The 15,932-nt window shown below is 39.4% G+C and overlaps 1 protein-coding gene across 2 annotated transcripts in view; it reads right to left on the bottom strand.

The window, feature by feature from the left end:
• Slc38a6 (solute carrier family 38 member 6) overlaps positions 1-15,932 on the bottom strand; it is a 60,246-nt gene that overhangs the window by 44,036 nt on the left and 278 nt on the right. The window contains exons 1-3 of one of the 2 annotated variants that reach the window (XM_045153999.1): positions 15,651-15,889; positions 14,548-14,678; positions 13,043-13,116 (exon numbers count right to left, since the gene is read on the bottom strand). In XM_045153999.1, coding sequence (XP_045009934.1) covers positions 13,043-13,116; positions 14,548-14,621 — 148 coding nt within the window. In that variant the 5' untranslated portion in view covers positions 14,622-14,678; positions 15,651-15,889. Of the gene's footprint in view, positions 1-13,042; positions 13,117-14,547; positions 14,679-15,650; positions 15,890-15,932 lie in introns of those variants that run through there. The other variant, XM_045153998.1, reaches the window with a different exon arrangement.

Below are 15,932 nucleotides of genomic sequence, written 5' to 3'. Positions count from 1 at the left end.
ATACTAGCATAAATCTCAATATTGGAAAACTCTTAAAAGAGCAAATATTTCACTTATCTAAATTTCAATGTAATTGACAGTTATTCTTAATTTTAAAAGGTAACATTGAGATTTTTAAGGTTCCTGAAAACACAATCAACCTAAAGCTTAATGAAGACAGTTTTAATTGCAGCTTCTGACATTTAAGCAATCTCAAACTTGTTCTCTGGTTCTATTATTTTCTTCAGTTTTGTAAAAATAACTCTAAAAACTATAAACATCGAACCTGAAAGAGCAAAAGCACCAGACTTTTACACGGAGACTGAGTAGAGCCCTCAGGTCCTAACTCTAACTTTCTAGTCAGCATGTCTGGATCCTCACTCAGTTCTGTCACTGTCATCAGCCTTTTTTTTTGTTGCAAAAATTAGAAGCACTTTTCTAGGTCTGAGACATCATGAATATGAATAATGGCTTCTGGCTAACACTGAGACTTTGCTAAGTGTCCAAAGTCAGCCAAGTGCTTTATCCACCTCCTCATTTGTAACGGTTTTCTGGAGCATCTCAGCACATGAACCGACACAGCACGAGGGAAGTAGCTTCAAAGCTTGCTTCTGTCACTTGAGCAGTTTCTTAAAACGCTGGTAACGGCTATTAACTACACTGACAATTGGAATACAATTTGAACAGTGAGCCTTTAAAATAGTTACAACATTTGGCCCTAGGAGGTTTATCTTAGGAAATATTACAATGATCAGAGAACTCATTAGGTGGATATTTAATCATGCCATGATTCATACTAGGAAACAAAGCTAGCCTACATGCTCAATAAGGGAGTTAAGTAAATTACAGAAGGGACACCTAGTAGAATAACATATGACCATTAAGAACCCCATTTATAATAGCAAGAAAAATGTCAATGTTATTTTAAGTGAAAAAAATGGGGCTCAAGTGTGACTTATAAAGTAAAATACATAAAGAGTGAAATGAGTTACACATAACTGGCAACACTGCTTATTTAGTCTTTTTTTTTTCCTTCCTCTATTTTTGGGGTAAAGAGTTTAAATATTTTATAATGATGCTAATGAGGATCATGAAACTTTTATTTTTTAAAAACCATAAGGCTAAACATAATGGCATAGGCCTGTAATCCTAGCTACTTGGGAGGCCGAGGCAGGAACATCACTTGAGTCTAAGAGTTTGAAACCAGTGGGACAATGCAGTAAGCCCTCCCCCCTCCCCTACCAGGCTGTTTCAAAACCAAACAGAACCATACTTGAGTAGTTCCATAGTTTCATTTCCTCCACTAAATATTTGATAAACTCCATTTAAACTGAATTTAAATTTTTTTCTGGTGTTAAGTAGTTTATTGCTAGACCTAATAAGGAGATTTGGTGGAGGAAAGGGGGACACTTCCCTACATTTTACAACCAACATTTAGAACCTGTTTTTCAGAAATAGAAAAATGAAATCTGCTGATAACCAGCTCCAATAGTAGCATATTCCTACAGAATAGGAATAATTTTGCTTTTTAAAAATTTATCAGTCTTTTATAGGAATTCATACCAGCAGCACTTGGCACAAATTTCCTTAAGTAAATAGCTGCAAGCAATCACTAGCTATCTATTTTAGGAAAATATTTTTTTGATATTGAAAAATCAATGCTATATTTTGAGGGAACAGAGAGGCTATAAATCTTAATCAAGTAAATTGGGGGAAAATTTCTTCTTTAATGTACCATCAAGGCACACTTTAGTGCTATTTTGGCTAGACCAGGAGTTTGGCCTCTACAGGAATCATTTGGAAAGCTGCTTCCCATGAAATAGTGGACTACTTCCAGCTAGTTACTCCAGTGTTCTGTCTGCTTTGCATTTTTTCCTCAATGAAAGAGGACAATTAATGAACTCTGGTTGCGGCACAGCCCAAGTTTCAGCAGAAGCAATATTATCTTTGGATCTGGATTGAGGGACATGAGTTATTCAAACACAGTTCAACTCTCAGACAGTTGGCCATTTGGAATGAACTCATGATTTTGAAATTCTTTTCCTTCTTGTGTTTTTCATCATTTTCCCTTGCCTTTTTTCTAATAGCATTCATGGAGGTCAGCTTTAAAAAAATTTTTTTTTAAATTTTTATTTGAGAGAGAATGAGAGAAACAGGTGGGTAGAAAAGGGAGGGTAGAGAGAGAACATGAGCACACCAGGGCCTCTAGTCCTCTTAAAAGAACTCCAAATGCATATGCCACCTGTGCTTCTGGCTTTACATGTGTACTAGGGAATTGAACTTGGGTCTTTGGGCTTTGCAGGCAAGTGCCTTAACTGCCAAGCCATCTCTCCAGTCCTCATTCAATTTCTGAGTACTCACTGTGCAAGTTTTTCGTGCAGCTGTACTACTTGTGGAGATGTGCATGCGGTTTATGCACATGCATGTGCTAATGTTGCGCCCCATGCAATCACCCATGGTGGCCTCTCTCACTGATGTTCTTCATTGCTCACCTGCCTGCTGTCCTTGTGACTGACAGTCTCTTATTGCTTCTGGAGCTTTCATGGTTTGCAAGCCACAGTGATTCTTAGTATCTGTTCCCCAGACGACGAGGGCTATAGATATGTGTGCCATGCCTTACTATTTACATGGGTTCTGGAGATTCAAACTCAGATGACCTCAGGTTCTTTTGGGCCCTCATGTTTGTGCAGAAAGTGTACTGAGCAATCTCTCCAGCCCTTCTCTATGTAATTTTAAGGCCACTTATGATCTTTCTTAATATGTATTCACATGTCACTGCAGCACATGAATGTGGCATGATTTCAGAGCTTTCTATGCATCTAAATGCCAGATACTAGGGAGACTATTTCAAGTGGCAACAGAGGCTATGATATGGCATATAGAGAGAAGGTTCTGGGATCCCAATTTACTACTGAGTTCTGAAGTGAACAATATGTATAGCCATAAGCTGAATGTGGTCTGCACCAGTTTTCAACTATTAGATTCATCCTATAGATAAAATCATGAGTAACTTAACAATCATTACAAAATACAAAATAAATAGTCTATATGGACAATGCAGGGGAAAACACACAGACTATAAGAAATAGGACAAGAATAGGTGAGAAGAACTACTTAAAGTCAATACAACAAAACTGAAGTGTAATGTATTATTTAGTTACATGTACAACATTAATCAGTTAATGAACTATTGAATGAAAGTGAAAATTAGAATGGGGAAGAGGAGAGTTTAGTGCACTTGAGCTAGACCTTTATGTAATGAAGAGTTGACAGAAAAATCTCTTCAGTTAGTAAGATTATTACTTAGACTTGGGAAAGCAACATCACCTCTGTCCATAACATACTGGACACCAGCAGCACCTTGCCCACCCTACCTCCAGGTATGACAACTAGAATGTGTACAGACATTGCCAAATGTTCTAAGAAAAGGCAAACCGAGCTGAGAATCTTTCAGTAATAAAACGGATGAGACAGGAACACTAATTCACTGAAGATGGATTAATTAATCTACTTACTTAATAATAGATACATTAAATGCACCCTATCAATGCACAAAGGGCTAACTATAAAAATTATGTATATAGGGGCTGGAGAGATGGCTTAGCAGTGAAGGTGCTTGCCTGAGAAGCTAAAGGACCCATGTTCTACTCTCTAGACCCATGTAAACCAGGTGCACAAAAGTAAGGCAAGCACAAGGTAGCACATGCCCCGCAGGTGGCACAAGTGTCTGGAGTTTGACTGCAATAGCTGAGACCCTGGCATAACAATTCTCTTTCTCCTCTCACACTAAAAAATAAAAATCAATAAAAATAAAAACTGTATATATATATATACACATATATATATATATTTATTTATTTATTTTAGACAGTTGACTACAGCATTCAAAATAAGCAAATATTCACAGTGAGCTATGATTTGGGAAATAAGAATCTACTGTCTTCTGTGTGACATTCAGTGATAGCATGTCACAGTGCTGAATGGAACCCATCATGATCATAAAGCAATCCATTCCCTTCACATGATATGGAGATCAACGCTGGGCAAAACCAAACCAAACTAACACTAGCTGTGAGCTTTCTTGACAAATTTTATGTTAATGTCTAACACTCTATGCTTTACACTACATAAGGAAATTTCAGTAATTTTGACTATATACAATTCTGTTGCTGAGACAGGATCTTGCTATGCAGACTGGCCTTGAACTTGTGATCCTCTTGACTCAGCTTCCAGATCACTGGCATTAAAGACACTCAACATGCCCAGATGACTACACATAATTTTTGCCTTACATGCTAATTTTCAAACAGAAAATGTGATCCCTTCATAGTTCTAAGAGTTCCATCCTTGCACTGCCTCTGTCTCCAGCTTTTATTGAATGTCCTCTGTATCAACTGCATGGTAAATGCTGTGAAAATGATGGTTAATAACTTGAATATAAACTAAAATTTCTAGGAATACAATTATCACATAAATGGAGGAAACACACTAAGGTTCTGTATTTGGAACTTTAACAGAAATTGATTTCTAAATGGAAAAGTCACATCCAACATGCCCTTTGATTTGTTTCTCCTTCATTTCACTGCTATAGTATATTGTTATTTTAAGTGACTTTTTTGGTTTTCTATGGTTGGTGTAATAAATTATCACAAACTTGGCTTAAAACAACGGAAATTTATTCTTTCACAGTTTTTAAAGCCAGGAGTCCAAAATTAGTTCCACTGTGTCAGAATCAAAGTATCAGTAGGGCCACACTTCCTGTGAACACTCTGGAAAGAATCCCTGGTCTCTTTCAGCTTCTTGTGGCATTTGGCATGTGTGAATTTGTGGCCAAATCAGTCCAATCTCTGTCTGTGGTCATGCTGTCTTTTTACTTCTGTTTGTGATCTTTCTTCCAGGACACATGTGAGTAAATTTAGAACCTGCCAAGATAATCTTCTATTTCAACATCCTTAACTTAGTCATTTTGGCAACCTTCCCCATCATTTTTTTAAAAGTAAGGCAATCATTTTAATTCAAAATAATTTCTATGGGAGCTACATACTTGGGCTGCCAACTGTGACCGGGTCTTCAGGTGCACAAAAAATTTCTAATTAGTCCTTCCCACCCTTTGTCATATAAAGTAATACTCTCAGGTCAGGAATGTGGCTGTCTTTCAAAGGGGCTAGTATTCCATTCACCACAGATGAGTTTATTATACATAAGAGAACTTCAATTCAGATAGTAACAGCCATATTTGGAAAATGTCTCATGTAAAAAGTGGGTGTCACCTAAGCACAGTGGCACAGTCCTGTAACGCCAGCATTCTTCTATGGGACAGATCAAGTCACCACACGTTCAAGGCCAGCCCAAGCTACATAGATTATGTCTCTTTCTCTTTATTTCTCTCTCCTTCATCACACATACACACAAAGGGAGGGACGGAGGGAGGGAGAGGGAGAGAGAGGGAGGGGGCTCACAAAAGGGCCTTATTTCTTCATCATGACTAAAGATTTAACTTTTCATAAAGAACAGTAACCTTCTCAGGAAAAAGAAGACAAGGGATTATATATTCTTTTTCTCACAGAAAGAGGTGATGTTCAGGGCTCTAGGAAGGACAAATATTCTCTTTGGAAATAACAAGTGATGAATTCCAATATCTACCATGACTTTTTTCACAACCCTGGTGGCCTCTCATTGCCTTAGCAAAATCCTCATATTCTTCAGGATCTGAGAATTGGCTATGCCAGTGTAATATTTCCTTCACACTTTTTCCATGAATAGCTCAAAGCTGCTCTTTGGAGTCTTATGTACAATATGCAGGATACACTTTTATACCTCTGCACAAGCTGGAACGTTCTCTTCGTTTGTGTGCTCAGTTGTCTAGAAATGTTTACTGACCCTCACTCTCCAACATAGGCAGGGCAAATCACTTCCTCCCCTCAGCTGTCCTACACCTCACACCTAGTTGTTACATTTAGCATACTGTGTTACATATCCTTTGCTCATGCACTTGTCTCTCCTTTTAGACTGTGTGTTTTTTAAGGAGGGACTAGTTCTTATCTCTGTATACCTAATAGGTAAGAGAATATTGAATAAATGAGTGAGCCCCTATCCCATGCTTCAGGTCTAACAACTGTATCACTTGTACACACTTAAAAGTCTCCTTATTCCAAACTGAATTCATTTTGATTTTGAGCCACCTCTGCCTTTTTTGTTCCTACCTCCACTAATGATCCTATTATATACTATATTGACCAGAAGGTCACCCATCTGTGAGACAGATGTACTGGCATCGCCTTCGCCTTCACTCTCCATATTCACTCAGACATCCGTCCCTTTCATGCCAACTCCTCCACATTTCTTACCCTATATTTTTTCTAATTTTACTCCTCTTGCTAAAGTCATGGTCCAATTCCTGTTTTATTGTTAGACTCTAACCTACTCAGGCATTGTTGGTGTGAGTTACTGCTGAACTACCCTAAAGACAGTCCTGTGTAAAAGTGAGCTGGAGAAGGCACTGTGTAGGTGGCACTTAGGTCTGCTGCTCAGCTGATGTCCTGGGAATTTCTTTCACTTCCTTCCTGTGCTAGAGTCCCCATTTCCTTGTCACCTAATGGTGGCAAAGGATGTACCAACTGCTCACTGGGCAAGTATGCATGTGAGAGTTTTTGAGACCTTGAACATATGAAATGTCATTACTGAAACTTTACACTTCAATGAATTTCACTGGGTACGTAATTCTATATTGCAATCATTTTTTCCCCAAGAATTTTGAAGAGACTGCTTTATAATCTTCTACATTACAATATTGCTCCTGGGAAGATCTTTGTCACTATAGTGCTTGATTTGTCTGAGACTTTTTGTTGCTTCTCTCGGTAGGTATTTAAAATACTGCCTTTGAAACTGGTTTGCTGGTCGTTTTTAATGTGACTTAGCATGAATTGTTTTATAATTACTATGCAGGAACAAGAATGACTTAGTTTTAATATGGAAACTAATACCCCAAATATCCTAAAAAATAGGGAGAGACAAATGCTCCTCCTATTCTTCTGTCTTTCTCTCCCAATGCCTGGAGACCACTAACCTTCTTAGTCTTCCATAGATTTGTTTTGTTTTCCCCAGAATGGCATACAGTTGCATTTTGTTTGGGGCAGTAAAAATTCTTTACATAGTTGCTTCTGTCTTTTGTGTGTGTACATGTGCACATTTGTGTATTTGTGTGTGGAGGCCAGAGGACATCAGGTGTCATTTCTTTATCATCAGCACCTTCCTTTTTTTTTTTTTTTTTTTTTTTTTTGAGACAATGTCTCTCACTGGCCTGGTGCATACTGTACTATATAGGTTACACTGACTGGCCAGGGAGCCCCAGAGAACTATCTGTCTCCACCTCTCTACCACTGGGATTACAAGTATACCACCATGCCACTTCCCTCCTCAGCCCCTCTTTTTCTTAAAATGTGGGCTCTGGGGATCAAACTCAGGTCCTCATTCTTGCAAAGCTAAGATATCTTCCTAGCTCTTCTTTCTCTTAATTATAGATATTTAAGGTAGTTAACATAATGGTTATATATACTGCAACTACTATGATAGCCAAGGAGGTGGAACATATCCATCTTCTCACAAAGTTACCTTTTCATTTTTTACTCCTTTTTTTTTTGTAGTTAAAAACTTCTGAAATACACTATTTTAACAAATTGCTAATAAATACAATATTAACCTCAGTCATTGGATCTCTATTTATTTGTCCTGTACAACCTTGGATCCTATAAAAACTTCCTATTGTGCCCTGCCTACCCAGAATCCCTGGTAAATACTATTTTCTTCCTGTTTCTAAATAGCAAGCCCTTTTAAGGTTCTATACATAATGAAAACATGAAGAGCTTTTATTTCTATGTCTTGCTTATTTCACCTAGCATAATTTCCTACAGGCTCATCCATGTGGTCACAAGTGGTAAGACCTTTGAAAAGGCTAAATATTATTCCATTGTACATTTATACTAGTTTCTTTATCCATTCACCTACCGAAGGACACACTGGGTGTCTCCAGTGGTTGCTAGGAATCAGGCTGCATAGATTATCTCTACAAGGCAGTTTTCATTTCCTTTGTATTCATATCCAGAAGATGATTTTTTCTATAATATGGTTTCTTTTGTGTGATATTATGCAATTAAGATTCCTCTATGTCTCCTCATGGTTTAATGGTTCACTTCCTGTTAGCAGTAAGTTATATTTTATTGTAGCAACTTATTACAGTTTATTTGGTGATTCATCTGCTGAAGGAAATTTAGGTGGCTTCTAATTTTGGCAATTATGAACAAAGCTGTTATAAGCATTTGTGCACAGGTTTTACATAGACAAGTCTTGAACTTAATGAAAGAAATACCAAAAGGAATAATACTGCTGGAACATACAGTTAAGAGTATGGGTAGTTCTGTAAAAACAACAAAATACCTGCCCAACTGTATCCCAAGGTGACTGAATTTTGCACTTTTACTAGTAATGAAAGTGAGATTCTTCAGTCTCATACCATCATCAACATGTAGTGTGACACTGTTTTGGATTTTTGCCATTTAAAGATGTGTAAAGAGGCATCTCATTATTATCTGTAGTTTTTTGGATTGTTTTAACATCTGTCTTTCCTGTTACAAGTTTTTCTGGGGGCTGGAGCAATGCCTCAGTGGTTAAGGTCCTTTCCTGCAAAGCCTAAGGACCTGGGTTCAACTTCCTAGAGCCCATGTAAAGCCAGATACAGAAGGTGGCCTATGCATCTGGAGTTCATTTGCACTGGCTACAGGCCAGGGTATGCCTATTCTCTCTCTCTCTGTCTCTATCTCCCAAATAAATAAATACATATTTTAAAAATATTTTATTTATTTGACAGCATGGAAAAGAGAGAGAGAAAGAGAGACGGAGAGAAGGAGGGAGGAAGAGAGGGAGGGAGGGGAAGAAATAAGCAGGTCGAGAAAATGTGCACACCAGGGCCTCCAGCCACTGCAAATGAACTCCAGATGTGTGTGCCCCTTTGTACATCTGGCTTATGTGGGTCCTGGGGAATCGAATCTGAGTTCTTTGGCTTTGCAGGCAAGTGCCTTAACCACTAAGCCATCTCTCTGGCCCCATAAAGTATTTTTTACAAAGTTTTTCTGAACTGTTTTGTGATTTCTGGTGTCTGTTAACAATTGTGGGGCACTAATAGGACCAAAGTTCTATAGGCACAAGGCTGCTGAGAGGGGGGCTTAATTAAACGATGCTCAAACAGGAAGAACTCATATCTTTTTTGGAGGGCTATTATTTGTAGTTGTAGTTATTTTATTTTGGGCAAGAGAAATTCTATACAAAGTACTCCTCTAATCCCTTAAGTGAAAGGAAAAGTCAGTGCCAGCATTCTTACATCTCAGAACATCTATTAATAGGGACTGTTCTTTAGTTGGTAGAATGCAGACTTTCCCTTAAGCTCCCTATCTTCAGTGAGATGACCTTGGTGTTAACTATATCAAAAAATCCAGAGTTCCTGTTGATTGAATTGCATGGTGGGGAAATGGTAGCACACTGTATGTCAACATTGACTATAGATTTTAGGCTGTCAAGATCAAATATCAGCTTTTCTAACTAATCAACTGGTTTTGCAAACCTAAGTAAATTACTTAATCTCTTAGTGCCCTTGTTTCCTAATATCTAACATGTATGCAACATATATCACAATATGCCAACTCATATACTTAATATGATATTAGGTACAAGAAAATCTCTTATGATATCACTGACCACACTGTAAGCTTAATTAGTTATGTTTAAAGAGGCTTGGGTGGAGCTGGAGATATGGCTTAGCAGTTAAGGCAGTTGCCCGCAAAGCCTAAGGACCCAGGTTCAGCTCCCCAGGACCCATGTAAGCCAGATGCACAAGGTGGTTCATACGTCTGGAGTTTGTTTGCAGTGACTGGAGGCCCTGGCACACACATTCACTCTCTGACTCTCTCTAAATAAGTAAATAAAAATAAAATATTAACAAAAAAAGAACTGATAGCTTGGGCTGGAGAGAAGGCTTAGCGGTTAAGCGCTTGCCTGTGAAGCCTAAGGACCCCGGTTCGAGGCTCGGTTCCCCAGGTCCCACGTTAGCCAGATGCACAAGGGGGCGCACGCATCTGGAGTTCGTTTGCAGAGGCTGGAAGCCCTGGCGCGCCCATTCCCTCTCTCTCCCTCTATCTGTCTTTCTCTCTGTGTCTCTCGCTCTCAAATAAATGAATAAATAAATAAATTTTAAAAAAAAAGAGGCTTGGGTGTCCTTTTCAGAAAAGTTTTTTATTTACTTGCAAGCAGAAAGCAAGGGGGGGGGGAAGATAGATAGATAGAATGGGCATAGCAGGAAAGTAAAGGGAATGTTCAGGGAAGAATCAAGGACATTCAGGTTTTGCACATAGTTGGAAGTTTCAGAGAGCACAGTGTAAAGGTTTCAGGAGTGAGAACAGTGGAAGATGAGGTCAGATGATGACCACAGGGATGGGTCTGGAAAATGAAGCATAATGAGATTCCTAAAGTGAATGACATAATTGAGACAAATATTGCAGCATTATTTAACCAAAGGGTCTCAAAGCATATAATGTTGACCATGGAACAGGGGACAGAGGTTTGGGCCAAAAGCATGCAGAGTTCCAGAAGTCTCATTCCCTCCTGCTGATTGACAGCAATAACGAGGCCTGAGCAGGATGACTATTATCCCTAAGCATAAAACATATTCCCACAGAAGGGCAACAGACCAACGTTTTTGATACTTCATCAATTATAGTACCTTCATCAATTATAGTCTGTCCCATGAACACACAGAAGGTAGCATTTACCAAGAACTTGACATTTTATATACATTGTTCTGTTTTATTTTCCTAATAACCCAGAAGGAAAGCAATGCCATGAACATTTATTGATGACAAACTAAACCTGGAGGGAACAACAAACCTAATACAACACCTCAGTTCCCAAGACAAGTCCTGACAGACCTCAACTTTATACAGTAACATCTTACACAGGAGATCGTCATGTGAAGAAATATTTTACTTTTTCTTTTTTTTTTTTTTTAACAAGTTTTATTTGTGAAAGAGAGAAGGTATGGGCATACTGGGGCCTCTTGCCATTGCAAATAAACCAGACACTTGCACTACCCAATATGTCTGCTTAACATGGGTACTGGGGAATTGAACTTGAGCTGGCAGGCTGTACAAGCAAGTGCCTTTAACCACTAAGCCATCTCTCCAGGCCGTCCTTTACTTTTTATAAGTATGAAAGTATCTCTTCACCTTTTACTTCCAGACAAATAAATGAAATTATTTTATAAAAGCTCATAATAGCTCTCTCTCTGACCAATGAATCCAATCTGAACACTGTACTCTTGTATGACAGTTGGTCTGGGTGAGATTTCCTCTCAATTTCCCACTACCCACATAAAGCCAGATGCACAAAGTGGTACATACATGTAGAGTTCATTTGCAGCATTAAGAGGCCCTAGCATGCCCATAGTCTGTCTCTTTTCCCTCACAAATAATAGAAATAAATATATATATATTTTTAGAAAAGAATATTAGCCCCACATTAGTCTCTAGTTTCACATAAATGTATTCAGAAAAACAAAGCCTACCTCCACAGAGAATCTTACAATGACTGACAGGATTCAATCAATGGAAGACAGGTGCATCAGTATGTAGGAAGAACCATGAAGATGTTAGTTCATGGAGCCAAGCAAGCTACAAAAATAAAGAAAGGAAAAAGAGAGAGCAACAGATGTTTTTACTTTATTTGCCCCAGAGGAAAGAACAGACATTGTCAGAAATTTCAGGTTAAATGATCGAAAGGATAAAGTTAACATTACTTAGAAATTTCCAAAACTTTGAATGCTAGTCTTAAACATTTGAAATAAAACATTTTAGTTTAGTTAGTGAGGATCTAAGTACCACATACTTGACTAAAGTATGACTTTTTATAGTTGACTTTTAATAGTTTATAAAAGACTTTCAATAAAACTTCCCTTTTCTTTACACAGATGTGAAATTTCAAAATTAAAGTTCCAGTCAAGTGTCAGTAGGAGTTACAAATATTGTTTTTAGTATTTTTGCTTGTTTGCTTTATTTCTTTGAGACAGGCTTTTACACTGTAGACCAGGCTAGCCTTAAACCATGGTGATCCACCTGCCTTAGCTTCCTGAGTGTTGGGATCACAGGTGTGAGCCACCATGCCTGGCTGTCTCTTAGTATTTTCATCTGTCTACGCATTCACTCTGCAAGCAGAGGCATGCATTTGTGGGCTAAAGCACTGGTAAAAGTTTCAGCTAAGAACTCTGGATCCTAAACTGGTTTTGTATACACATCATCCGGAGGACTTGTTAAGAAATCAGTTTATAAAAATCAACAGGTATGTCTGATGCATAGACAAGTTTTAGGAAATAAAACTAGAGTAGTGGCTTAGAACTATGTTTTAAAATACTCAAGAGGGTTAGAGAGACAGGTTAGCAGTTAAGGCACTTGCTTGCAAAGTCTAAGGACTTAGGTTTGATTCCCCAGTACCCATGTAAGCCAGATTCACAAAGTGGTGCAAGCATTTGGAGTTTTGTTTTCAGTGGTGGAAGGACCTGACACACCCATTCTCTATCTCTCTACCTTTCTCTCTTTCTTAAGTATATAAAATATTTTTAAAAATCCTCCAAAAATACCTCGACTTCTCTTACTTGTTTCTACCCACAATAGTCCCATTTTTAAAAGTCTACATTTGGATTCTAAAAGTCTGAAAATTGCAAGACAAGACTGAGCAAAAGGAACTTGCTCACAGCACACAGATCTAATCCCAAGATGTAAAGACTAGACAGATAAAAAGACCAGGCTTGATCCTCTGCACCATAAAAATCTAAATCAACCACCAGATTTATTAACAATGTCTGCTCACAGGTTATGTATGTGGTGCTGGGGTGACCCACGGCCTGGTGCATCTGACCACATGCTGTACCACTGAGCTATACCGTCAGCCTCAGAAATTAGATTAGAGCCCCAGGCGTACATGCTGACACAAACCAAAGGGCGCAGTACGCAGTACTTCTACTCACCTGTCTGGGTACACAGGGCAAGCAGGAGGTGGACAGAGTACGACGCCAAGAAAGCGACCAACAGCAGCAAGAAACTGAAACAGAAGACAACATAAGGTCAGATCTCCCCAGATCTTGCTCTCTTTTATGGGGTCTCATTACATATTTCTTCACATTGATGACCATAGAGACTATTTTTAAGTAGTACAAGTATAATAATTAAAGAAACAAGAAGAGAGTTTTCTACTTTTATGTACTGACCAAGTTTTATTCAGTGGAAAAACAGTGCTTTTAAAATCAAAAAGAAACCAGAAAGAAACAAATTTTCTTATTTTGTCTTCCTGTCTGATGATCGCTGACTCAGCAACTCCATGATCATACTATTCCTCTTTTATGACCAAGTTTTCCTATTTGAAGTTTAAACAGATATTTTAGTCATGAAATCTGTCTTCTCTTGGTCTCTTCTCTCCCTGCCCATACCAACAATATGGACCCCAGGTCCCTGCTTCATTTCTAACATTAAATGCTATTTACAAGGCTCTATTCTTGTTCTCAGCAGGGATCTCCACACTCTCTTGAACAGTGTGTGTGGTATGGTGTGATATATGCACATGTATGCAGATATATGCCCCTTGTGCTTTTGACTCCTAGTCTTCCTGTTTTCTAGACAAGCATTCTTCCAACGGTTACACCCTGGGCCTCAACAGCCTTTGGAAGCAAAGTCCTCCTTGCTCACAATACTTTATAAATAAATTTAGCATAGCCCAAGTAGAAGTCTACAATAGGTACAGTAATATCCTAGGTCTTAACCTTCCATCATTACTCATTCACTAACTCAACCTGAGCAAGTTTCTGTCCTTCAAGCTCTACTCATGGTAAATGTCCTATGAAGGTATATCATGTTTAACTTTTCATACCATATTTCACTGTATCGTTGTTTAATTTTTTTTGAGAGAGAGAACAGGAAAGAGAAAGCAGAGAGAGAGGAAGGGGGAGAGAAAGAGAGAAAGAGAGAGAGATTGGGGGTGTCAGGGCCTTCAGCTGCTGTAAATTAACTCCAGATGCATGCACCACCTTGTGCAACTGATTTATGTAGGTCCTAGGGAATTGAACCTGGGTCCTTTGGCTTCAGAGGCAAACACCTTAACCACTAAGCCATCTCTCCAGCCCTCACTGTATTGTTTGCATGTTCAAATATATTTAGATGCACCAACACTACTGTTTTACAAACAGTATTCAGTACATTAATATGTTATTCTAATTTGGAGTCTAGACTATCTCAATTTAAGTACACTGTATAATGTTCATCCAACAATGAAACTGCCCAATGCCATATTTCACAGAACATTTCCCTCTTTGAGGAGAGCATGATGGTATCCCTCCAAGCTACCAATAAGCAACAAGAGTAATGAAATAATGCTAAAACGCTAGAAATAATCCAACTAGAAAGTGCCTAACAAAAGCTTCAGCAACACAACTCTCAAAATGAAAAAGTGATGAGAAAATGTGAAACAAAGCCACCTCACCTAAATCCAAGGATTCCAGTATTAGCCATCACATAAGCTAAGCCAAGGATGCCACTGCCCATGATGGCATTCATCACATTGAAGACAGAGATGCCAAACGAAGCTCCAGGGGATCTCTGTCTGGGGAGTTCCTGTGAGCACACAAATTCCCGTGTGAAAAGTTTGAAAGACTCATTAGCTACGTTTCTCAAAGCTGTGACAAAATCAACTTCAGGAAGGGACAATGGGGAAGGTATGGCAACAGGAGCTTCAGGGAGCTGGTCACATTGCCACCAACAGTCAGCAAGCAGGAGGTGGATGCTGGTACTTAGCTCACGTTTCCCTCTTTATACAGTCCAGAACACCCCATGGAACGGTGTTGTGCAGTCAGGGTGGGTTATTTCTCCCTCCACTAACATAACCTAGGAAATCTCTCAGACAAGCCCAGAGGTTTGTTTCCGTTGTGATTTCTAAATACCACCTATGTGACAGTATTAACCATCACAAATGGTGAGGTTCAAGTCCATCAGGAAATCATTGACAGGTTACTGAGAACATGGGCAAACCACCAGGATTTGTGTGTGACATGGTAACTGCCTAGCCAGCACTAGTTCTCTTTCTGTCTGACCTACACAGCTCCAGGAATCCATTTTCCAAGAAAATTATCTCCATGGGTACAAGGTCAAGCAGGCTTCAGGAGGAGCCATGATCAGTCACGTGACAGCAAGAGCTAAAGATAAGGTAAGAACAGGAAGGACAGGCCTCAGTTCACGTGATACTGGAAGGATCCCTGAGTCAGCCTGTAAACACTGTTTTGCCTCACTTACTAGAACTGCAAAAATAATCTTAATATATCAATGAATTAAGTTCATTCATTTCAAGGGATAATGAGGAATACCTTACAGTGACAATAGAAGTAATTCACACTGTTCTGGCAAAGTACATCCCTTGAAAAGTCCCTCTCCTCTAACTGCATCCAAAGATGCAGTTCAAATTGGCGTGTCCAGAATGGCGATGAGCTCAGAGGAGAGCCCTTACCTAGCATGCACAAAACTTGAGTTCGACCTTCAGCACTTACGAGGGGGGGAGGGGGTTGCACACTGCCCAAAGCACGGGCTTCATACCCATGACCAGATGCAGTCTATTCCTCATTGATAGGAACCCACATGACTAAGTGTAGGAAAGACACTCCTCGTGACTCTGGCAAAGAGACGGGTGGGGAAATCTGGAAGCCGAGGGCCACTAACAAAGACCCGATGAGTCACGAAACTGTAGCGGGGCTCCTGCCGTCGGGGGTGTCCGGTTTCCTCCCCGAGCCCGACGCATACCCTCCCCGCGGGGCTCTCACCGCACCCCGCACACGAGGGCCGAGGCCGGCCTCAACGCCGCTGCGCGACAGGACGCCT

The sequence above is a fragment of the Jaculus jaculus genome, chromosome 7, assembly GCF_020740685.1.
Source record: "Jaculus jaculus isolate mJacJac1 chromosome 7, mJacJac1.mat.Y.cur, whole genome shotgun sequence".
NCBI lineage: Eukaryota > Metazoa > Chordata > Mammalia > Rodentia > Dipodidae > Jaculus > Jaculus jaculus.
The sequence above is the reverse complement of the archived record's forward strand: the minus strand, read 5'-3'. Positions and strand labels throughout refer to the sequence as shown.